Genomic DNA, 25,424 nt, shown 5'->3' on the forward strand with positions numbered 1-25,424 from the left:
GTAGGAATCACTGATGTACCCAAGTGGTGTCTGGTGCTCTAAGGGTCACCTGGGTCTGTGATGACACTCGAGCCGGCGGGCCTGATGGGTGGTGAGCAAGCAGGCTACCCCTTGAGACCCTCGTCAAATATATAGAGTAGGGTTGTTCTGCAGAGTGGTGGAGCAGTGTTGTGCCTAGTGCATATTACCTGAATAGTGAGGCCAGAGGCCGCAGCAGCACTAAATATGTGCTCGACATTGCAGCCAAACCTATGTCCACACATAAAGCACCTGTCCGCTGTTGGGAAGCAGTCGTGGTCTGCACTGCGAGGCGGCAAGAAAACGCATACCCTTCTGATGGCAATCCGGCACCAGGCTCCCCTCCACAAAGCCTCAATTCACAGGGCCCACGGTAAGGTCCAAGAGAAGTGGAGGGGGGGTGATGGCTGTATTACTGGCACCTCCAGCTTAGTGTACCCACGAGTTGAGGTCTGTCGTCTCCGAGGTCGGCAGGTCAGAGATCTGTCTCCTTGCAGGCAGCCTTGTGCTTTGGAAAAGAGCGTGCCCCTCGTAGGGCAGGTGGGCCGGGGCCTCCCCTAGTCAGGCAGGAGGCTTGCAAGTGAGGCAGTGCCACCAGGGAAGGCCTCCCCGTGGGACACAACCACGCTCTCGCCAGAAGGCAGTAGGGGCTGTAGCGTTCGCTGCGTCAGTGCTCCAGGTATCCGGGGTCAAGCTCAGGCCCCTCAGTTTGTGGGGAGTATACTCACTGCGCAGCCCCACGTAGTAGCTGTCCAGTCGTCAAGGGAACAAAGGGAGGCACCCCTTGCATCCAGGCCGCAATACCAAGTCCAAGTCTAAACACTGTGTGCCATCAAGTTGATGTTACAGCATCCCAATGGGGCAGTTGCGAAATCTGTGCAAAACTAAATAGGGAGGATATTAAAGGATAATTGGTACGGGCTGGGCATGGAGAGCTTTAAAAAGCATTTGTAACGGCCGCCATCTTACCCACACCCATCCTCATCTCTAACATCTTTACACTAAACCGGATATCTTTTCACTCAGTGCTCAAGTATTAGAAGCGATGGTGGAACCTATGCATTGAATGTACACCCAAAATACGTTTTAAATAGAGAAAATTCTACAGAAAGCACATTATAATAAGGCAATGGTGTATTCGGCAATTAGCTTTTCAGTAACAAATCTGGGTTGTTTGCATGTACGACTAGTTAATACACCTAGCCAACTGTGTTCTTTAATAGCAGTGCATGAACATACCTACCAGCCTCCCACCACCGTTCATAGCATGACTGCATCTCACCATGTATATTATATTACAGCTTTAAAAAGACCAATCTGAATTTGTAGCTTACTTACTTTGAAAGCTCCGCAACTTCCTCTTCATAAACCTTTTGTCTTTCAGTGAGCTCATCTGGCAGGTATCTGGCAATCAGTGCTTCCATCAATTCAGTTTTACAGTATTTTCGTAACGCAAGGTACTGGAATGAGAAATCAATAATCTCAAACTCTTGTAAGAAGATTTTTTTTTTAATGTCTGGTGAAATACTGAGAAACTCAGAATACATCTTTCCCTTATTTAAAGTGTCTTACTATATATTATGTAAACTCAATAAAAATGGTTATTCCTGGTTCCCCATCATAGGAATCTTCACTGAAGTCATAAATTACAGAATAATATGCTGCTGCAAACGTGGAACTCTGCACACTTCATATCAGTACATTTATTCATAGACTGAAAGCAAAGACTGGATTTTTCAATAATTTAGATCAACAAATTCCACACAAAAAACCCACCCCAGTGCAGGGACAGCCCCAAGCTCCAGGAGGCTCCCTTAGGTAGGTTGTGGGCCGAGGAGGGGTCCCTCCATGTGCTTTAAAGGGGGCGGGGGAGCCCGGCCCTCAAGTTTCTTCACCCCACTGTGCTATGCATATGTCTGTGAGTGGGAGTGGGACATTTCTAAGTTATTCTGTGGAGCTGCCTTTCGCCTCGTGGAATGGGCCCTTGTTTTTCCTCAACGGGGTTTACAAGATAGTTGGTAATACATGAATATGCAGGCCACAAACCAGCAGCCGATAGATTGTTTGGATGTAGCTAGATCCTGCTGAATATGTGCATTGTTAATAAATAACTGTCTGGCTTTACAAAGTGTCTTAGTGTTGCCTTACCCTTCTTAAATATAAGGAGTAAAGGGAGCATTCTGCTGCCCTGGGTAATTTAGGAAGTAAGTCAGGAAAGGTAATGGAATGATTAATGTGGGATTCTGATATATCCTTGGGGAGAAAAGATAAGTATTTTTTCCATTACCACTCTGTACATGATACGTGCAGATGCTATTGCTACCAAGAATATTTTTTTCCATGAAAGGTGCTGCAACGCCGCCTTGTGAATAGTCTCAAAAGGGGGGGGGGGGGGGGGGGCATTAATTTGGATAAGAGTAGATTATGTTCCCCTGGAGGAGGTGGACTTCAAGCTGAAGAAACATCTCTAAAAAGTCTTTGGTCACAGGGATTTTGAAGGACACTTTTTTGGAGTCTTGCACATGGCTGTAATTGCAGCAAGGTGTACTTTGATAAATGAAAACTGTAGGTTGGATTGTGTTAAGTGCAAGAGGTATCAGATGATGACTTCCTTGTGACAGGTAATTGGGTTATGGGCATTGTTCTGGAAACATATGCAGAATAATTTCCATTTAAGTGGACAGCAGGTCCTTGTTGATGGGCGCTTAGGTGCCTTCCTTAGAATGTCGATATATGTTGTGCCTTGGGAGGGAGCTAGAGGGCTCATTTAAATGTTCATACCGAGTGTCTGATTTCAGGAGCCAGGCTGGCAAACTCAGTGACATCAAATCCAGATATTGAAATTGTCCCTAAAGCATTGTCTCCATGTTTGGTCTGTATGGCAACCTCTGGTGTGGTATGATAGGCATCTGCAATAACTCTGGGCAGCATCACTCTCTCAGCCAGGCTGGGTCTATGATTATCACTGTCATTTGAGACATGTGGCACTTCAAAACTGCAGTTGGAATCAGTGAGATTGGAGGAAAGGCAAACAATAAAGTCCCAGTGCAACTTATCAAAAAGGGTGTTCCTCTTATCACCTTGCTCTGGAACTCTGGATGCAAAGTCTTGTAATTTTTTGCTTTGAGCTAATGTGAAATGGCCTAGTGATGGAGTTGCTTACTCTTAAGATCACTATCCAAAACCAACTTGTGGCTTTCTTCACATAAGCGGCTCAGAACGTCTGCCTGTCAATTCTGCATGCTCGGGATGTGCACCGCCTTTAATGTGAGACCTCTGGCTATTGCACACAGTCAACTCTTCTGTGCCTTCAGCAACAGTAGTCTCGATCTTGTGCAGGTAGCATCTGGTTGTTGCATTTTCCATCTGAATGAGAATGGTTTTCTTCAGCAGGCAGAAGAAAATCCTTATGAGCCAGAAGCACCATTCTCAACTCAAGAGCTCTCCTCTGATCAATCATCTGGTATAGACAGTTTTACTACATAAACTCCCCATCCCATAAGCGATGCATCTGTGACAATCATCTGCAACTGTGTTTCTTGGTGAAATGGAACTCCATGATAATTTTCTATTTTGCAGTACTATGAGAGGGACTGCTTTGCTATAAGAGCTAGCTACCGTTTGTCGTCTCAGTTGTCGTGCCTGTGCAACCACTAATCGTCTAGGCACTGTTGCAAGGGTCGCTTATTCAGTCTTGCAAGCGGACCAAGGTAATGCAGGAAGCTATGGAACCAAGAAGGGAGGAGATCTGCTGAACTGTTGGACTGGTGCTGTTCAGCAGAAGGTGACATGTGTCTGAGTTATGACAGTAACTCCTCTAAATATTTTTTTGCTTTTACTGTGTCAGTTATTGCCATTATAGGATAGTTTTGAGCAAGTGTTGATACTGATTTCTGCTGACTGACCTGGAGGCCTAGTCTACAAAGCAATAGTGGTGTCCTGATGTTTTGCTTCACCCCAAAGGACTGCAAGCTGTACTTAGTCTAGCTTTTAGAAAAGCAAAGATGCATTTCCCTGGGTTTCATGGTCTTGTGGGTAATCTGCTAGTATGGCCATGGATTTGGAAAATGTGCCCTGGGCAGATTTGAGTCTGAATGATAGAGCTACGTACTGGTAATTTTAATTTCCAACTACACATTTCAAACACTTCCAGTGGTGTTTCACTATCCCATAGTGGAAACAAGCACCTTGGAAATATATAGCACACATCTCATGTCCTTTTTTTATGCAAGGAAGGATCTGATAAAATGTATCTTTCCGATTCAATTGTTGGTTAAGCACATATCCAAAAATCGGCCTGAATTCTAATTTCATGGTGGGTGTAGAGAGATGCTTATCTTTCCCTTGCAGAAAGGCCAGTTAGGGTAGAACCAGGAACATCATGAAGTTGTAAAGGTGCCTGCACTGGAGAGGCAACCCTTCTCCAGGTTTACCACCTCCCCTGCCAGGTTGGCTCCAGACCCACTGGGGGAAGCTACCTCAAAAACTATTTTGACTGCTCACAGGGGTCATCCCCGACAACAACCCTGGGTGGGAACATAGGCTTTGCACAAGGGTGGAAGGGTCTCTCCATCTTGAATTTTAGGAGTAAGGAGCACTGCGAGATTGTTTGCAGTAGGACAAACAGGAATTGCTGATATGTGGCTAGAGTTGCCCCTGGGAACTATTACCCATTAGTTAGGGAGTAGCCAATAGTCACCCCAACTCACTAGCTGGTGGCACCCATAAATGCGGCACCCTCCTCAGAACACTTTCTGGACATGCAGAAGATCAGAAGATGGCTGAACACAGGGTTAGGAGGGAGATTGGGGGGGGGATGTGGGGGGGGGGGGGTTGTGTTGGTTCTGAGGTCATCAGGTTATCACTTCCGGTTAGCAAAGTAACACTAGAAGTCTTTATGGGTGCTGACTTAGTCTTAGATAACTGCCTATGGTAGTGATACATCTGCCTTTACCAATGGTGGTGGTGTTGCTGCTGATAAGATCATAAAGGGGACTAAGCCCTTCAAGGGTAATTTTTGTGCTCATCCGACTTGTATTGTGGCTTTAAGAACCTTTTTCTCCTCAGGCCCTACTGCCATTAGTGTATCTGCCTCATTTTCCATTTTTACAACCTTATTCTCAGTATGCTGACCAAATAAAGTGGATTCTAAGAACGGTAGCTTTGAGATCCTTAGTTTAGCATATGGTTTGTCAGCAGAAGCCATGATGTTCTTGAAAAGTAGAGTCAATGCCAATAATCTGTTGTTGCCCACTCAGCTGAACCCATTGTGGCACGGATGACTTGGTTAGATACTAAGGAGCCCTCTTTGATCATTGCTTTCAAATTTCCCTGTATATGTCAAGGGAGGTTCTATGTAAAAAAAACTCCTTTCCCTTCTAGATTTCTCTCCCGTACCTTCCAAAGAAAGCTGTCATACTGCTTTCTTGCAGTAGTTCTGTACATTTCTCTCCTGTAACATAAATGTTCTTGCTCGCTCTTTCTAGTGGTGGAGTGATCTCTGCAGCAGAGGCATGTGTTCAGCTAACTGGTGTTTCCCACCCAATTTTAAGAATTCTAAGTCTCGTTGTAGTCAATTTTATTATTTTTAAGAAGGCATTGAATTTCCACTTCTACAGAAGCTGGTTTAGGAACTTCTCTTCCATGATCTCAAGAAGGCCTGGAGCTAGAGGTAAGAGATCATGGTCAAACCCTTGGTTTTAGCACCTCAATTATGATGGATACTTCAGCTTGTGGTGCTTCTACTGGGATATTCAATTAAGCAGCACCCCTAATGAATATGTAGTGGATGGTGGTGATTTCACTCACCAGTGACATGTGAATCTGAAGCTATAGGAGACATTAGAGTGTAAGAAATACGAGTATCACCACCATCAAATTGTGACCATGATAGATATACAGGAGATCTGTGTCTTCTGCACCACTCTGGGGTGCACGGATGCACTTTGTCCCTTGACGAGAGACTGGTTCATGCTGGGCTGACCCTGCAGGTGATGGTCCTCTGGGTGCCAACGGCATCTTTCTGACAGGGGACAGCGGACATGAATTGTTTTTTGCTAGAGGCAGGTTTAATGGCCTAAGTTGTACCTGAAAAGGTCCTTTACAGGGGTGGTGGGGCCTGGAGATCCCAATGGAGCAGATACAGTCTCCTGAGGAGACAGTCTCAAGCTCTTCCTTGGTGACAGTCAATGATGACCTTAAGAACGTAGGCATCAATCTTAGCATCATGATGTGGGGGGTGAGAGAGCCCAGAATTGGGATGGGCTGTGTCACCATTGATCAGATGGACTGTATCGATGGCAAATGGGGATGCCGCCGAGCAATTCGTAGTTGACTATGCTGATGTTTCCACCAGTTGGGTTCAATTACATCAGCGATAAAGGTATGTTTCTGTCGGTCAGGACTGCCTTGACACTGAAGGTTTACATGATCTCCAGTTGTGCTGGTGAGCCACCCCCAAACCAGCCTTGGATGACGAGTATAACAGGACCCAGCCTTTGAAGTTGAGCTCTCTGACGTTAATTGGGAATGATGACGAGAATGGTGATGACTCCTTTCCAATTTGCTTGACATCTTCCCCTTAGCTCTCCCTCTACGGGGTTTATAAGAGGTGCTGACTCATTCTGAGGGCTTTTCTGCTTTCTTCCTTATGTTTTCCAACCTTACTCAGCATGACACCATCCCGATCCTTCAAGGTCCTTAGCAATGCTTTACAAAACTCACATCCTTTCACTGAATGTGAATAAGGCAGGGTTAGCGCACATACACCTTGTTGATCAGTACCTGCCTTCTTTCTGCCACAGGAGGTGCACTTTACAAAGAAGGAAGACATTGTGACAGAAAAAAAATTCTGATAAATGAAGAAGTGACACATTTGTTCGGTAGTTAGCCAGTAAATGCACAGAGTGGAACATGAAAAACTCAAAATTTCGTGGTGGAATATTACAGAAAAACCGAAGTTTAAAACTCCAGTGTGTTCTGGGATCCTCTTCACATGAGCCGGAAAAAAGAATCAAGCCTGTGAGGCAACTGCCAGAGCAAAGCATAATGGGTAGTGGAGTCTCCTAATGAGACAGCAGCTGTTTGCTACGTTTCTTCGATGCAAGCCTGTCAGGCTAAATTTTTTTCCTCAGTGCTTACACATTTTGTAGTGTAGATGCTGCAATGAGGTCCTGCGACAAGGTTTTTTCACGTTTGTCAGTCTACATTTTTGGAACAATCTTGCATTAGCAAACTCCAGGGTGTTGTACATTATATGGGTATTCACAACCCATTTGAATATTTATGGATAAATATACTGCTATGAAATGTTCAGGGATCCACACGCAGCAGGGTATTTTGTACTGTTTATAACTATTAATAAAGATCCTACAATGCAGAAAAACATGTTCAATTTGTGAAAGATGTGTCCTAATTATAGAGTGATCACATCTGATAAAGTATTATTGCAATCAGTTACATTCATTTTTAAACTAATTCCAGGGTAAAAAAAGGTGACTTTACTTTAAAAAAAAACACAAATCATCGCACTCAAGAATAAGCCAGACATACTGCCAGCTACTAAGGCAACACCAAAACCCTTCTTTTCTTGAAAAATATGCTAAATTTCAATTGCATTTCATCACATGTTTAGAAATATTCCTTCTTGCATGGCCCTGATAAAACATGTGCTGCTTTTGGACTTGGAAAAATAGTTGGAGCAGAAAGATGGATTTTATATGTTTATATATACAGTGGGAGAGTCATCAGATAGCTAGTTGGGGTTAGGTACATAAGAGCTAAATGTATACTTACTAATGGAATCTAGTAGTTTCCTTTGAACCAGAGGTTTTAGGATGGTGTCCAATGGCAAGTTCTTAAAAAAGCTTCAATGAAAATAACACAATACAGTCATCTAGTTCACTTGGCCATACCTTAGAAAGGTCTTCTTTGCAGAGTGGACATGCTGAGTTGTGATCTAGGCATCGTTCCAGGCACTTGAGGCAGAAGGTGTGTCCACAAGGTGTAGTGACTGGTTCATAAAAAAGCCTGAAGCAAAAAAACAGAAGACAACAATATCTTGCAACAATAAAGAATGTTAGGCTAATGTATAGCCTGCTTGTAGGTGCATCAATAGTTGAACTGCATTAATCAAAGATAAGATATTTATAAGACATTTTAACTACTTTACACTGCACTCTTTTCCATTAGGACATTCTGTATATTGGCACTATAATATGCGTTTATATAAAATTCTTCATCACTATAATCCTAGTTCATATAGTATGCATACTTCAGTTTTCAACACTTGAACTTGTACAAAATTGTTGCAACTGTACATGTAAAATGCTTTATGTATGGTCCCCTGGGTGCCTAAACTAATTGTGGTTGAAAACTGGGTAATGGGGATTGCAAGACAAGATCAAATATGGCTGTTCTCTAAACATGTCTGCTTGTTCCATGTCCAGATGGACTACTGCTATAGGCAAAATATCTTTGCACCGCCTAGCCATAACATGACAAAGTATGTAGGATGTGTGTCCCTAACTACACTAAAATAAGATAAAGAAGACAGAAAATACTCCTATATGAACTAGAATTTCACAATCATGAGAACATCCAAAATGTCTTTGGGACTATCGGATTCTCAGGATTATGATAATCATTTATAAAAAATGATCCCATTGACAAGCAAGAGACCAATGCTAAGAAAATGAGCATGTGCCCCCAACAAAAAGTTATTTGTAACAGGTTTAATGCCATGGGCCCTGGTGCACCAATAAAAAGGTAAAAGGGCAGAAATGTAGTGCTTCGCCAGAATGTTACTTTTTTTTAATTCATCAACACAGCCAGTAGTACTCCTGGAAAGCTGTGCCAGGTGCAAGTTGCCATGCATACTATGTGGGACTGTCATGTGACAAATCCAGCCTGTTTTTATTCCTGCTTTGTGGAATCTTATATGTGTAGAATTCTGCAGAATTCTGTAGCTTACAGTGCAAATGCATGTTTTTTCTTGTTTCCCCCCTATATGGAAAGTATTTTCCCCATGGAGAAAGGGATTTGCCTACACTTTGGCTAATCCATTGTCCTGTCCTTTTTGGAAGGGGAATTGGTCCAGATCGGCCCTAGGCTAGGGTAAACCTCTGACCAGTTCCAGGATGAAAATGCATCAGATTGGAGACTGGAGAATGCCCACAAACTTGCCTTTGAAGGAGTTCACAAACTTCCACGGCAAACCAAGCCTTGGAACAGATTTATCCACACTTGTGGAAGAGAAATCTGAAATAGCAGATGCATTTACAAGTGCTATGAATCCATATCTTTGTGAGTCGGCTTCAAAATATTTATAGAAATATCAATGGAGTCCAACTTCCCAATGTACCTGGTTTACAGAACAGAATTTATGAAAGCAGAGATTGGGTTATATGGCTATATGATACAATATGAATCTATCACAATTGTATGCAAAGTTCCTCAAGGGTTTGTTGTATCTATTTAGTCTACCAATGATTCTATACAGATTCAAGTATGTAATGTAATAGAATGTAGCTTCATTTAAAATGCTTGTATATCTCCGTGGAAATCATTTACAACAACAAAAACATCCTCATGTAGTACAATGTCAAATTTGTTGATAGAAGACTAATATGATTATATGCTACCACATACTATCTGAAGAATGTGCATCTGTCATGTAGGAGACAAAATGGGAATTATCACGAACCATCATAACTCGGGTACCAACTACATGCACCACAAGCAAAGGCATTCCAGATTCTGCTTCATCCTTTGCACTGGAATGTGTGCAAATAATATATGGTTAAACAAAATACTAAAGATGAACAGAAATCAAGAGAGAAGCAATGAACTGTAACCAGCAGAGTAATCCTGGGACTGATTGCAGAAACCACACAAAAAAACACAATAGTGAAGCACATCTACTAACATTACTAAAGCTACAACAACCTCAGGGAAACATCATTGTTGAAAAAAAAAAAGTGTGGATGCGGTTTCCTCATCCATATTGTTTCCCTGAAGTCCTTGTAGCTTTAGTATTGTCCGTTGAACCATCAATCTATTGTATTTTTCGTGTGGTTTGTATATTTCAAGGACTAAGTGCAACAGTGAAAGACTTCCTCTCTTATTGCGGTACGTTGATTGTCAGCAGCCCCAAATGTCCTAAGAGGCGTACCTACAGCAATGAATAACGTTTAGTATTCAGCCCAACCAGAGACCCATTGGCACTTGTCGTTATGAAGGGGGAAGAAGGAGCTGTGTTGTTGTAAATTCTATTCATATTCACACTTGGAACAGTGTGTGCTCCAAAAATGGAAGACTCTGATTGGCAACAATGAATAAAGCAGAAATACATCTGATGCCTCTAGGAAACTTGGGCTATGTCACAAAAACCTCAGATTGATTTGCCACCTATAATGCTCCAGGAACGAAAGCTAAGTATAACCACTCAGGGTAGAATCTGGCCATCTTGATCTCGACAGTGCTCTCAGCTAGTGTTCCGCAACTACCAATAGAAACCTGAATTGGAACATCATAGACATAATAGATATATTTAAGGTTTATGATATGTAGGATCAAAAAATGTTAACAAGGCAGTTTTAGCAACACTTGAGGATGTAATCCTGTCAATAAGCCTTGAAACTGATGATCCTTTTCAGCACAAATACACTAGTGAGCTGTGATTTTAATTACGTTCCTATAAAATATATGGTACCTTTTGAAATTGTGAAAGTATGATTGAGGATCTTGCAGTGGGACCCCAGCTGCTAACATGTCTTAGGGTACAAACAGACATGGAGGGGCTTCCTATCTAAGATGTATATTTGCTTGTGGTCTACCAACTTTGAATGTTCAAAATCAATCAGATTCTCCAGCGAGTAAGAAGCTTAATTCAGGCAAAAAGCCAATTAGCAACTCTGATTTTTTTTTTTTTTTTTTTTTTTACTAATGAAGACTGGGTTAATAAGGTCATAGAGCCATGGCTATAAAGTAAACACACATCGACAGATGGTCCTATTTGGCCCTAGATCACTACAGTTAATGCCATGGTAGGTGGAGTAGATGTTATACCTACCAATACCCGTAGGGCAGAAAACTATGTACACCATGTCCATGTATATTCAAGTCAATAGTGCATGAATTAGAAGACGTGTAGCAAACTGATATTGGCAACCACTGCAAAGAGACTGAACTATATGAACCAATTATTGCGACGTTATTTTTATATTTCACAAACTCCGAATTACATCTAACTATGCAAAGCTTTCTAAACAAGACAAAGTCCTTTGATGAAGAACATGCCCTGCTTAAGGTTAGGAAACATTACGAAATAATGTTAGCCTCCAAGCTATGACAGGTGAGATACAAAGAGTGGGACAAAACTCTAAGATGTTTCAGGAATTTGTCTCTTGGACATATTTAAGGTAAGTGGGACAGAAATGTGTACAGATGCCCATTACTGGGTCACACATTTAAGTGACTGACTCAGGTTAAAAACTTTGGTAGCCCAGATATATCCAAGAAGAAGTAAGACATTGTTTAGTGCATTCGGTTGCAGAAATCAAAAATATTATAGTGAACCAAAAGTTAAACTAAGTGCCTGGTCCAGATAACACTAGAGTGGGCCCTGAGCACACGATATCAGCACTGTTTCTTAGTAAGGTCTTTAATTTTGCTTTTCCCGGTGGTCTTGTCCCTATCTTGAGCCAGTAAGCCACTACTCTTCCAGTTCAAACAAAAAGGATAGCCATGTAAATGTCACCAATAACTCCCAAATTTACTTGGTGAATCGAAATAATAATAATAATAATAATAATAATAATAATAATAATAATAATAATGGGTAAGCTTGACTAAATCATATTCAAGGCTGGGTTGGCTGCAAAGCCATACTCTGCAATTTCGATGGAGGTTTATGAAAGGTGCTGCTGATCAGGCTATGAGGCTTTTTCTGATAAGTAGTAAATAGGTGAAACATAGCAGGGTCCCGATACACACGACTTTCATAGAAATGAATTCTGAGGAGGTCAAATTATGGGTTAGCTTGAACCACCGGGTACGCCATATATCAGTGATTTTGGCATTACAGGGTTTGCAAAGCAGAACGTCCGCTAATGTTTGATACTGGTAAAAACAGAAAAATTCCCAATCTGCGATGGAACGCACAGGGATGTGTACTCGCTCTTCATTTATTTAGTTTATTTTTTTAGTTTATTTTTTTAACAATGTCCAGGTTTGTCTAAACAACTTTGATACTGACACCCCAAAAATATATTTAAGAAAATCCCTATATTGTTGCTCACATAAGCCGATGTTTTACTTTAGCTGATGGAGCTGCCCATGCACTCTCTTCTTAAAACCACTATCCTAACAAACAGTTGACTACTAATGTTCTCAAAAGAAAATGTATGTGCTTGAAGTAATGGCACACCTCAGGACAACATTATTTAGTTAAAACGAAATACTAATCCGTGTTACCTATTTTGACTATTTGGATATCCCTGCAGATTCTAGGCTTCCTTAGGCAGGGCAAATCTGTGTACAGTTTGAAACAAACTGAATGGTCTGCCTTTGATACAGAAGCAAAGAACTGGTTAGCAGCTGAGTGCAATATTACAAGTTTATTGGATGAAGGTGGGGGGGCCGCATCAATTTAAGGTAGCACAGTACAGCATGCAGAGCATCTGCTCTTAAACCTCTTCATTGATGTCTAGAAGACTCTGGTAGGTTCGTTCTTGAATTATCTACCTCCAAGCTATTTTTCCATCAGAGCCCATATCCCCTAAGCTTTTAAAGCTTAAATATTCCAGTCACTACTATGCAAACAAGAGCTGAAAATCTATAGCCAATGTTAGCAGGGCGGCTGTCAAAACATCCTCTGGCAAAAGGAAAAAACGTGAGCTACACATCCTCCTGCCGTCAAAGAGCGAGATATGCATCCTCAAATTCCTCCTTTATCCTACAGACAACACATTGCAACATGATTTAAGTCGAAACTATCTAACTATGCCACAGATGAAGGATTTTTCAGTGCTAGCACAAAATATATAGCGAATGCCAAAAAATCAACCCTCACCCAAGAATATTACAAGGACAGCAGAATGCACGAGTCGTATGTCAACCCTAATCATAATCAAATGGTTAGACATGTGCAGGAAATGTTCAAAACTGAGAAAGTATTACAGATAATATGCCTATACCGTTATTACCGGTAACTTATTGTTTACCTTGCTGCATGACAAATGCCCTCCCATTATCCTAAAATAGTTCGATACCAGCAATATGGGTCACCTGCATCTTCCTTGTGAGTGCACATTTTCTTTTTTGTTAACATGTTTTTCGTGGCACATGCTTCTGTTAAGGTTTTTTGTGTCCCTAAAATCTTCACTTTTAAGTTCAAATCATTGAGCATTCTGATGTTTTGCAGAGATGAGTGCGCAGGAAAAGAACAATAGATAAGCTTAAATACTACCAGCATTTCTTAACTGGTGTGGGATGGTTCTACTTATTGTGGGTAAAAACATCAAAAAATATACCCAGTACATTGATGGCTCACGGTGTTGGGAATGATGGCAATAAAACCCGTTGCATTAATTCAGGTTGTGCCAATTGGACGTGGAGTATTCAGAATCAACCACAACGTAATATAGTTAGAAACACCTGTCAGAACCCTACATTTTGCAGTAAATCACTTCTGAACTCTCACCTTTGACGTAAGACCATCTATCAAGGTCAAAGTTCTTGTAGGACTGAAAAAACTATAACAATAATAATGAGAAACTGTGACCCTAAATATCGATAAAAGAAATGAAATCAAAACACCCAGCAGTCTGACCTCTCCTGCACATAGTTAATTAATTTGTGATTATTTCAAATATCACATTGCATATTTGCTGCATTAGCTTTACACCATAATCATTGGGCACTGATTGTAAAGAAAACTAGTTCCTAATACCGAATTAATACAAAAAGGAAATCGACTGTGATAGGTGTAAAACACAGCTCAGGGACGCTCAGCGGGCAGAAATTGATACCTCATGCATAATGAACAGTCCAGGTCGGCTGGGTCAATACATTCTGCCGGCATGGGGTGTTCTGTCCCGGAACTTTTTGGACCACATACATCTAAAATGCAAAATTGACAAACCGTTATAATAACAATATTTGAACATGCCCAATACAGTAATATTTTCTAAATTGCCATTTCAAGCATGGCTGCAGCCTCTTAAATCTACATATATGAACACTGCGTTTCAAATATTTCAAATTTTCAGGTTTCAAATATTTACTACTACGCAGATCTACATCATGTTTGGACGTGCTAAAAATCTGCATTCAAATGCCATTGTTCTTGCAAATACATAAAATACAAGCTAATTCTGGGAAAAGAGGCAGAAAGTACACAGAAAGCAACATACATATAATATAGTCACCTTTTCTCATAAGCTTTCTGGGTATTTCTAAGCTCCTCGAGTCATTTGTATTATCAGAGCAGTGTTTTCTTTTTAAAAAGTTGTGACTCGCAGACTCCAGTGGAAAAGACAGTTTCTCTCCAACGTCCGGAAAGCTCCTCTTGTTTTCCTTCGGTACAGATTTCATTAGACCATAACTGGTAGGTGCTGGAAGTTCTTGGCTTTTCGAATCCCTTTTTTGCTCAGTGATAACCTAGATGAAATACACTTTCTCTTTAGGAGATGGTAATTTGGATACAGAGACGCTGCGACTGTGTTCTCTCTACATAATGCATCAAGCATCAAGTCCTCTGATCACAAAGTTGTGAATACAAAATGCAACATTCTACTATTCATTGGACCTACTCACACAATGTCAATAGGCACCAATAAGTGATACTGCCTCCGAAAGAATCAGTTCAAAAATGAAATGGGTTAAACTGCATAGGGTTGGAAAGTAAGGCAAATCTCTCAAGATACTTAAAAGGTATGTTAGTCCTACACCCAGAGTTGAAACCATGGACTAAGAAAGTCTCATCCTTAATTGTATGCTTCCCACACCTAGTATGCGAGTTACTCTGAACATGAAGGCTAGAGAATTAATTGTATCAAAAATACAACCATAAATAAAGCATGCATCTCACATATAACGAGTATAGCTACTGATTCAGAGATAATATAATACAAGTTCTTGCTAGGGTTCTCGTTATTTTCATAGCGCGTTTGCATGCATACCCACCTTGCTTATGTTGGCTAGCAGAGTCAAAACACTAAATGGAAGACTGCTACAAACCCTTCTCCTATCCAGTTAGGAACTGGATGACATGAACCTAAATAAAGCCCTGCCAAGAAATGACAACAGCTACAGCTCTGCAATAAGAGGATATCTCTTGATAAAAGAAGAAAAGAGAATGAAGTATTCCTCCGTTTTAGAAAAAAATATATATATTTATATTTCCCTACTGCAAAACAAATAGGGGATGAATGACCAACGGTAAAACACACACATCCTTATTCCTGGTAAAAATTCAAATACTATAACTAATAATAAGCAAGTGCTACCCATTGTGGGTAATGCCCACAAATATGTGTTGTTTTTCACAGTCAATATACAACACCTATTTTCCTTTAAGCATCCCTCCCATTACTTTGCACAACTGACCAAAAACGGCATGAAAATGGAAAACGGCTAAGAAGCTAATGTGACTTACCTTTAACGAACTAGGTGGATAATTGCTGGCGCCACCAAGTGACCAGGAATTCAAAATATTTCCTTTTAACCTGGAATGATGTGAAAACACCTGCAGGATATCTGGTATTTGCCCTTGAGAAGTTCCAGACAAGAGTGAAATTAAGTTAAGAAGGAGCTGTAAAGAAAAAAAGGAAAATACAACATTTACTTTATCCTAGTATATTAACTGTATATATTGGTCAAATTAGAGGTAAACCTGTGCAGACACTGATAATTTCAACTTGGCCCACCCATGCTGCCTCATTGAACAATATTAAGGCATGTAAAGAATGAGAGAGAGAGACCCTTAGTGCAATCAGGGCCGGCTTTAGCGCTGGGGCGTCTGGTGTGACAATCTCTTTAGGTGCCCCTCGCCCTGCATACCCCTCACACTGTCTCCATAATCTCTCCGCAGCCCCACTGTTACATACATACATACATTTCATTTGTTTTAAAGCTCCGGTAAAGGCTAGTTTTACTAATCCACTCAGCTGTCCATCTTCTCCGCCAGCAAACACGTCTTCTTCAGCCACACCTCTGCTCTACACTGGACCGACCACAGCTGTGTACATTTCACATTCCGACGCGAGACCCGCCACCTTCGCACTCAACCCATCCCTCGTCGACAGTGGAACAAAATCCCCGAAGAGCAACTCTTCTCCGCACTCGCCGTCAACCAACCTACCCTCACCACCGACCCCAACGACGCAGCCCTCAGCCTCTCGAACTGGATCTCCATCTGCGCAGACAACCTTGCTCCCCTCAGACGCACGCATCAACAGGCCACCACCAAAAAACCTCTCTGGTTCTCTGACACCCTCAAAGAATCGAAGAAAACATGTCGTGCCCTCGAGAAGGCCTGGCGCAAGGACCACACCGCCGACAACATGACTGCCCTCAAAAACGCAACCTGTGAACACCACCACCTGATCCGCGCAGCCAAAAGGAACTTTTTCACCGACAGACTGGACAAAAACAGCCACAACAGCAGAGAACTTTTCAGCATAGTCAAAGAGTTCTCCAACCCCAACGCCAACGCCGTCACGCCCTCACACGACTTGTGCAACTCCCTCGCCACCTTCTTCCATCGCAAGATCAGCGACCTCCACGACAGCTTCGGACACCAGACCCAACCAAGCATCACCGAACCCACACCCCGGCCATCACCCTCAACGACTGGACCCACATCAACACTGAAGAAACCAAAACCACCATGAACTCTATCCACTCCGGCGCCCCATCGGACCCCTGCCCTCACTTCATCTTCAATAAAGCCGATGACATCATCGCCCCGCACCTCCAAGCCGTCATCAACTATTCTTTTTCTTCTGCTACCTTCCCCGAAAGCTGGAAACACGCCGAAGTCAACGCCCTTCTAAAGAAACCTACGGCTGACCCCTAGCGACCTGAAAAACTTCCGCCCCATCTCGCTCCTCCCCTTCCTTGCCAAGGTAATAGAGAAGACCGTCAACAAACAGCTTACCACCTTCCTGGAAGACAACAACCTGCTCGACCCTTCACAAACCGGATTCCGAACCAACCACAGCAATGAAACCGCCCTCATCTCAGTCACAGACGACATCAGAACCCTGATGGACAACGGTGAAACAGTCGCCCTCATCCTCCTCGACCTCTCGGCTGCCTTCGACACCGTCTGTCACCGCACCCTAATAACCCGCCTCCGCTCCACCGGGATCCAAGGCCAGGCCCTGGACTGGATTGCCTCCTTCCTCTCAAACCGATCTCAAAGAGTTTACCTCCCACCGTTTCGCTCAGACCCCACCGAGATCATCTGCGGCGTACCTCAAGGCTCATCGCTCAGTCCGACACTCTTCAATGTCTACATGAGCCCCCTCGCCGACATCGTACGCAAGCACGACATCATCATCACCTCCTACACTGACGACACCCAACTGATACTCTCCCTCACCAAGGACCCCACCAGCGCCAAGACCAACCTACAAGAGGGCATGAAGGACGTCGCAGACTGGATGAGGCTCAGCCGCCTAAAGCTGAACTCTGACAAAACAGAAGTCCTCATCTCGGCAACACCCCGTCCGCTTGGGACGACTCCTGGTGGCCCACGGCCCTCGGCACCGCACTGACCCCATCAGACCACGCCCGCAACCTCGGCTTCATATTGGACCCTCTTCTCACCATGACCAAGCAAGTCAACGCCGTGTCCTCCGTCTGCTTCCTCACCCTCCGCATGCTCTGCAAGATCTTCCGCTGGATCCCTGCCGACACTAGAAAAACCGTGACCCACGCCCTCGTCACGAGCCGCCTGGACTACGGCAACACCCTCTATGCTGGGACCACCGCTAAACTCCAAAAACGCCTGCAACGTATTCAAAATGCCTCAGCCCGCCTCATCCTCGACGTACCCGGCAACAGCCACATCTCCGCACACCTGAGACACCTGCATTGGCTCCCAGTCAGCAAAAGGATCACCTTCCGACTTCTCACCCACGCACACAAAGCCCTCCACAACAAGGGACCGGAATACCTCAACCGTCGCCTCAGCTTCTACGCCCCCACCCGTCTCCTCCGTTCCTCTGGCCTCGCGCTCGCTGCCGTCCCTCGCATCCGCCGCTCCACGGCGGGTGGGAGGTCCTTCTCCTTCCTGGCAGCCAAGACCTGGAACACCCTCCCCACCAGCCTCAGGACCACCCAGGACCACTCTGCATTCCGGAGACTCCTCAAAACCTGGCTTTTCGAGCAGCAGTAACCCCGCCTCCCCCCTAGCGCCTTGAGACCCGCACGGGTGAGTAGCGCGCTTTATAAATGTTAATGATTTGATAAAAAACACAGATCTGTTTTTTGCAGCAGGCATTTGCGCTACTTTATGGAGAGTCAAAACTGCCCCTTTGCTCTGTCACACTAGCAGGAACATTTATCACATGAGTTATCTTGACATATTTATTGCCGCCTGAAAGCTGGACGCACAAAGAACTCTGCAGCAGATGCTTTTAACTGTAAGTTATTGCTAAACACAGTGCCCCTCTCCTTGAGGTCGAGGTCAGCGCCCAGTGAGGCCGCACCGGTCCCACTGCCCTAAAGCCGGCCCTGAGTGTAATTAATGTCTTTGGCTGACATTGTTAAGAACTTAAAGTCTATCATTCCCTTCTTAAATATTGCCGATATTTGCCACAGTGGAACATCTCAGCTAGCAAACTAGGGGTTCAATGTACAAAACCCATTTGCACACCAGGGTGTAGTCTGCACATTGACTGGTTTGCAAATTAGCGAGGAGACCTGAGTAGTAATACCTTGCAATGCAAAATGTACATTTGCAGGGAGGTCAGAAAAAGGCACGCCTTATAAGGATTAATTGAGCCAGGTTGAAATGTGTGACTCCCTGTAAATGGCTGCAAATGTACGGATGGTGGCATCCAAGGGACAGCGCACCACCAACCATCCTTGCATTTGCTTTTCCAGCCAGAAAACATTGTATAAAAAAGCAACCTGTGTCCATTGAAAGGAAAGGTGCTATTTTAAAAAAATAAAATAAAAAAATAAAGTTTTTCCATGTGGCAACACATCGAGTGGAAAGGGGGAACACTGGACAGCTGCCTGCCCACCCCCTTCCCTGGTGCTGCCTTACGTGATTACTAAATATCACAAAGGCTTGATACATTCTGCTGCAACTTCCAAATAGGAGGGAAATTCATGGGCCCTCATATTTACGATTTTTTTTGGGTCACAAATCCCCTGGTACAAGTCAGTCTTTTCGGACTCTTTAGAAGGGTTTAGTATATAACAAAATGCTCCTTAGCGGTTGCAAAGCCTGTTATCTTAATTTATGGAGGCTTTGCCATTGCAAAAGAGGTTCATACATGAGAGCCTAGCTTCTCAAATTATTAGTCATATATGTGGGTACAGTATTCGACACAACAACCAATCAAGCAATGTGCCAATTATGCTTTACCCGTGTGTCAAATTGTCTTAATCATAGGATAGTGCCTCGGACAGATACTATGCTGGCAAACAGGGAGGTACAAAAATATCAAAAATTTTCATTTTATTCCAGTGCTAAATGTCATTTCATACTATAACAGAAACATGGATCAGCCATATACAAATGTATTTAATTACACTAAAAACAGAAGAAACGCCACAAGGGCACCATGGCAGAGCAGATAACAGTAAAGGAAACACACTTGTAACCACTGCTGAAGCATGTGGTGTGCAGACACTGCAAATCCGACCACAGGGAACTCGCTATGCATCCAAACTGGCCACCCAAAAACAAAAAAACTGAATTCGAAAAAAAAATGTTGACAGTCAGAAGGTTTGAGGGCATGCACCATTTACCAACAGTCTCACAAGTACATCAAGTAGACAACTGGGCAGCAGCAATATCAGTGACTTCACTCTTGCTAGATTAGAACAATTTCCTGAATGTTTTGTAAGAAGCCACGTGCAGCTAATCAGCAAATCCCAATTACTTATGGTCAGTTACCCTGGAATAAGACTTCAGAACAACGATGTATAGCTCCATTGCTGTGTTGTATTATTCAGTCATAAAATTTGCATGAACACCGGTTGTATGTTGGTATCCTGGGTCCGCTATTTAAACAATATTGTGTTAAGGTTGTTGTCTGTAAATTCATATGTTCTGTAATATTTAATTTCATTATATCGTTTATTCAGCTGTATATTTGCTTTCTTCTAGACACACATTTATTTCAAAAGTGAATGAACATGCAAGCAGGCACTGGAGTAAAATAAATCTCGTGGATACCTCTTATACCCTACACTTTGATTCAAGGTAGCCTACAACAGACGTGCTTCAGAAAGTGTTATACACGGGTGGTAGACTACACATATAAATAACAAATTTCTTACATTCAGTGTGTGTGTTACATCTGCCTACTGAAAGTCCTGGACTAATAAATCCTCTTAAGCTATATAACAAAATGCTAGGAGTTAGTAGCAATTTCTCTACCTTTTTCACTGCAAAAGGGCCAGTGAAAACTCACCTTCTGGGACTCCGTCATGGCAGTCTTGTTACTCATGTCTAAGGCGAGGCAAAACAAATACTCTCTTAGAGCTTCTTCAGTCTTCCCAAGTTTGGCTAATGCTTGACCCTTTCTCATATGACCCTAGAAATAATAATTTACAATTCAAATATATATTTCAATACATGGAGTTTGCAGAGGTGTAAAGGGGAAATCATATATGTGGGTCCAGCAGTCTTTTTATAACATGCTGCAGTTGTTTTTGGTGCAGCACAGATAATAAGCTGCAATTGCAATTAACATTTTGTCCATTACCTTTACAGTGTGGGTATATTAATGCTTTGAAATCAGTCACACAATTGTGCCTCCCTGCAGAATTTTCTTAAGTCTTAAAGTTACCATATTTTTACAGTATTTTAGTGCTCAGTACATAAGATCCCAAAACACTGATTTAAATGGTGATAGAAAGTGTCCCTTGGAGTGGTCCTTTTTTCATTAAATAAGAAGTCAATTAACGTTCTACAAGAACGCACACAACAAATTTCATAGCATAGTGCGTCTACCAAAGGATTAAGAAACGACAGAGAAACTGAAAATTAAATTTTGCATTTATTTCGTTGTACAGGATCTGACCCACTTTTGGACACATGAATTAAAAATTAGGATACTCCCAAAACAACATGTGATCACGGACTCATGATTGACCCATATTGCTAGAACGCTGTGACCTAAATACCCAGATTATGAGGGCACTCCCAAACGGTTTAAAGTACACTCAACAAAGTAAACAGGGACATCAACAAATGTTTAGAGTCAAAGTCTGGCATCATCTCTATGCAAAGATTCCAAGCCACCCCATGTTCCTCCTATTTTGTCCAACTCAAAAACTACTGAACACATTCTGAGTCAAATAGTTCAATGGTTGGACACAACTTTTTTCTAATATGATAAACGTGGAACAAGAGAAAAAACAGGCCTTACAATAAAAAGTGCATACGTGCAGAAAAGGATGATGGTGCCTAGTGATGGCATGGACACGACAATTGTTTTCTTCATGGGCTCACCTTTAACCACAATGGCTGGATTCTGCACACAGTTTCAGCATCATGCAATGCAGCTTCAATACACTTCAGACTCATATTGATCTGGGAACGGTTGCTGTGGAGCACATGGTCATTTGGCGCTACAATGAATAGAAAACATGGAAAGGATTATGCTTGCCTTTACAATACTAAGAACAGCAGATAACGTAAATTCCCGTAAACATATCTCTAGAAAAGACAAGGTGCCACTTCTAGTGAAAGTCACAACACGTCCACTTTGGTTAAAGACAATTCCAAGGAATTACCAGGCATCATTAACCAGTTAACGTTCAAAGATTGCGAAAACATTTTTTTTTCAATAATCTGGTTTAAATAATAAAGCAGATGGGTTCAGAAAAAACTGTACTGCTAGGGCCCACTGTGCAATAATAAGTATCGTACGTTACAGGAGTTGTGTCGTGAGCAAACATACTGACCCAACAGAGGGTTTAAAAGGTCCATGTAAACATCCAGTGTTTCATACAGCATCCTATTTCTAAACCCCGCTAAAACCAACAAACAATGACAGAAGCAAAGGGAGAAGGTTATTCTCATCATTCGGGGATCTTGAGAAGTCTAGTTTCGGTCTGCCTTGTTTCACACCTGATCATTAACCTACTAAGCCACGTGTCTTCCCATTAACCATGGTAATGGCCTTGCCAGTGATATTCGGCGCTTTTACAAAGCATGAAGTCTCCATGTTTTCAAGAGAGAAATGGTACACGTGATGATATCCGCACGCCACTATGAATATAGCGATTTCATTTTGGGTCCCGATTCAGTGTCTGTAGACATTCTATGGAAAGAACAACCGCTCGGCAGAAGACGCGGGTTAGTCGTCATTAAAATGCGGCAGTTTCCCGAGCCTAGCCCATGTGATGTCTTTGTTAGCATGCGAGTTACACAACCAGTTCACAGGCGGGCAGGCAATCCAGAGCAGCTGCTTACGCAACTGGGATGCTGACCTAGTTTCACCTTTCGCTGAAAAGTTATCACTGCGAGCTCCGGGGATGAGGCCTATTGTCCCTCTCGGTTATCATGCCTATTTTTAGAGTCATCCCGCCGTTACCTGACACACTGTCGCATATCATTGCGGCTCTGGCAGGACTATGCCGAGCATGGAGCATCCCGGGACACAGACTGTCTTGGGATTGTTTGCTGTCTACCAGACGCTGCAAACACACCGCAGGGCAGTTTCACACAGAAAGGACTCCTTACGAGTCCAAGTTTATACTTACTAAGTTCTTGAAATTTATATATTTTAGGGATGAACAAAAATCTCCATGTGTAAACACAGTTAAACGCAAGACGAACGTGCTAAAAACGTGTGCTGTGGGTGTTTTTTTTCCACATCCATCTCGCACACCCTCTTTCTGGTACTAACTGTAGATGTGCAAATTGGGTCTGGAAACTATTGGGAAGGTTTGTTTTTGAACAAGTATTATGTTCACCACATTCCAATGTGACCTCACTTCCCTTCTCCTGTGTATAGCCATGTCCCCACTACATAACCCTAAAGTACGGAGCAAGGACAATCTGCTATTCGAGAATATTTTTCACATTCATAAGATGCATATGCGGACATAAATATCTCATGGTAGTCATTCTCTTAAAGCATAGTCTGTCGATTGTGCTCGTAGATGGTATTTTTGGGCGCACTCACAGCAATGTCGGTTGCATAAAAGCGGCGTGAACGTGCACAATGTGTATGGAAAATGAGGGCAGGAAAGAGAAGGGAGCAGTCAAATTTTATTTGTATTGTACAAAACATAAAAACAATAAGCACATCAAACCTTACCGTATTTGGAAATTGTATTCTGCTAGTCCATGTGCCAAATGAGTAAATGCCAGATTTACTCACAAAATAAAAATATTCAAGGTCCTCTTATGTGCAACAATTATGACCATTTCACAATTTTTTTGTCACAGGAGATGTAAGGAGAATTATGTTTCAGTAAACTACGAATTACAGCAACTGAATTCGTTACTGGGTGATTTCAAATTAATATCATGAGTATGGGTTTTGTTTTACTACTGGCAAGAAACAACCCGCATTTACTGCTTGCTTAACATGTGAAAACGTGTGGCAACTGTGAGAAATACTACAGCCCAGCTCCTCTGACTTTAAAATTAAGCATTTGCTGAGTGGCATAGGGCTGAGATAACCAGCACTGGTCCATTAAGGCCATTATTTCGACAACATCCACATCGGAACAATTTGCGTGCAAAGATTCTAAATTGCAATCATTACATGGTTCTTTTGTATTTTGTCCAGCCTTGGTGGACAAACATCGGACACCCCTCTACCTTAGGATCAACTCCCACATTTTGTGGGCGGTTGAAGGAAGCTCACTGTCAGGCCTGACTCAAATGTGAAATGCAGTTTACTGCTGCCTGGGTCCATCACTCTATTATGACTATGGTCAGGTCATGTAGAATGGGTAAGGCTGTAAATGCCCCATACAACTGCAACGTTCATAATAACTCTCCCCAGCATTTACCTAAGTACAAGGCCTCGTCATACTTTTGAAGGGCTGCTGCAAACTCCTTCCGTTTATAGAGAGCGTTTCCTTCGTGCCTGAGGTGCTGGGCCTTCACCCGAGAGGGGAACCACTTGGTCAGCAGGTGGGTGAGAACTACATTGGTGCGGTAGGAGCGGACGGTATGCGGGTTTACAGGCTCCCTGCACAGCGGGCACACACACTGATAAGAATCCGGGAGAGCGCTCCCCTCAGAGTCCTGGGCCAGGGGCCCCCGTGCCAGTTCCTGCACCGCGGGGGCGTGACTTCCCTCACAGTCCATTTCATCACTGGCTAACTCTTCCGCGGGGGCGTGGCCTCCTTCGCCAGGTTGACCATTGACCGTGTGGCTCACCCCTGGGTCGAGCGGCGCGGAGGGTCCTCTTCTAGAGGGGTCTATCTCCACCGTCGCGGGGTCCTTCTCCAGACAGCATCGGCAAAAAGTGTGCCCGCAGGGCAGGGACACCGGGTCGCAAAAGAAGCCCCCGCAGTGCGGGCAGAGGAACTCCGTCGCGCCCGCCAGTCGCTCCCCGCACACGCCCTCTCTGCTCCGTACGCTGTCAGCCAGGGACAGCACCAGCGCCTCCAGCCCGCCGGCTCTCACCTCCCCGCAGGCCGCGGCCCTCTGGTAAAGGGCCAAGGCCTCGGGTACCCGACCTGCCCCGCAGAGGGCATCGGCCGTACGCAGCGGCAGCTCCCAGTCCCAGCCGGCTGCCTCTCCGCGCTCTCTCCACTGGCACTCGTAGATCTCGGCCGCCAGCTCGAAGTTGCCGGCTTGGAAAGCCTCGGCGGCGAACTCTAGCATGAGCTGCCCGTCCTGCTGGCTCATGGTCAGGGCTGCGGTTGGTGCGTGCTAAGGCTCGCCTGTCCTGTCGCGAGGCCACCCCAGCTCTCCGCCGAGCCCCATCCCACCGGGCTACTAAATAACCGTCACTCGCAGAAGGGTTACATAAAAACTCGAGCACGTGACCGGCGGCGCCGCTCGCGATTGGCCTTCGGGGAGCCGCGCGCGACAGGTTATAAAACCACTGGCGGTTCAGCAACAAAGGTGGTGGCGGCGGCTTCGCAGCTGTTTTGTAAGCGGAGTACACAACCACTCAGACCCCCTCGCTCCTCTGCGGTGTGTGTTTAGGTAACCGGTGAGGTAAGCACTGCAGGCATCCCTG

At 43.5% G+C, this 25,424-nt stretch overlaps 1 protein-coding gene across 2 annotated transcripts in view; it reads right to left on the reverse strand.

Annotated features, from left to right (window-relative positions):
• Positions 1–25,209, reverse strand: part of LONRF3 (LON peptidase N-terminal domain and ring finger 3) — a 48,727-nt gene extending 23,518 nt beyond the window's left edge. Inside the window, exons 1-8 of one of the 2 annotated variants that reach the window (XM_069212365.1) lie at positions 24,241–25,196; positions 21,722–21,840; positions 20,679–20,801; positions 15,677–15,832; positions 14,448–14,679; positions 14,049–14,139; positions 7,932–8,046; positions 1,357–1,478 (exon numbers count right to left, since the gene is read on the reverse strand). In XM_069212365.1, coding sequence (XP_069068466.1) covers positions 1,357–1,478; positions 7,932–8,046; positions 14,049–14,139; positions 14,448–14,679; positions 15,677–15,832; positions 20,679–20,801; positions 21,722–21,840; positions 24,241–25,087 — 1,805 coding nt within the window. In that variant the 5' untranslated portion in view covers positions 25,088–25,196. Of the gene's footprint in view, positions 1–1,356; positions 1,479–7,931; positions 8,047–14,048; positions 14,140–14,447; positions 14,680–15,676; positions 15,833–20,678; positions 20,802–21,721; positions 21,841–24,240 lie in introns of both variants that reach the window. The other variant, XM_069212369.1, reaches the window with a different exon arrangement.
• Positions 25,210–25,424: the final 215 nt, after the last annotated feature.

Source organism: Pleurodeles waltl, chromosome 2_1 (assembly GCF_031143425.1).
Source record: "Pleurodeles waltl isolate 20211129_DDA chromosome 2_1, aPleWal1.hap1.20221129, whole genome shotgun sequence".
In the NCBI taxonomy this organism is placed as follows: domain Eukaryota; kingdom Metazoa; phylum Chordata; class Amphibia; order Caudata; family Salamandridae; genus Pleurodeles; species Pleurodeles waltl.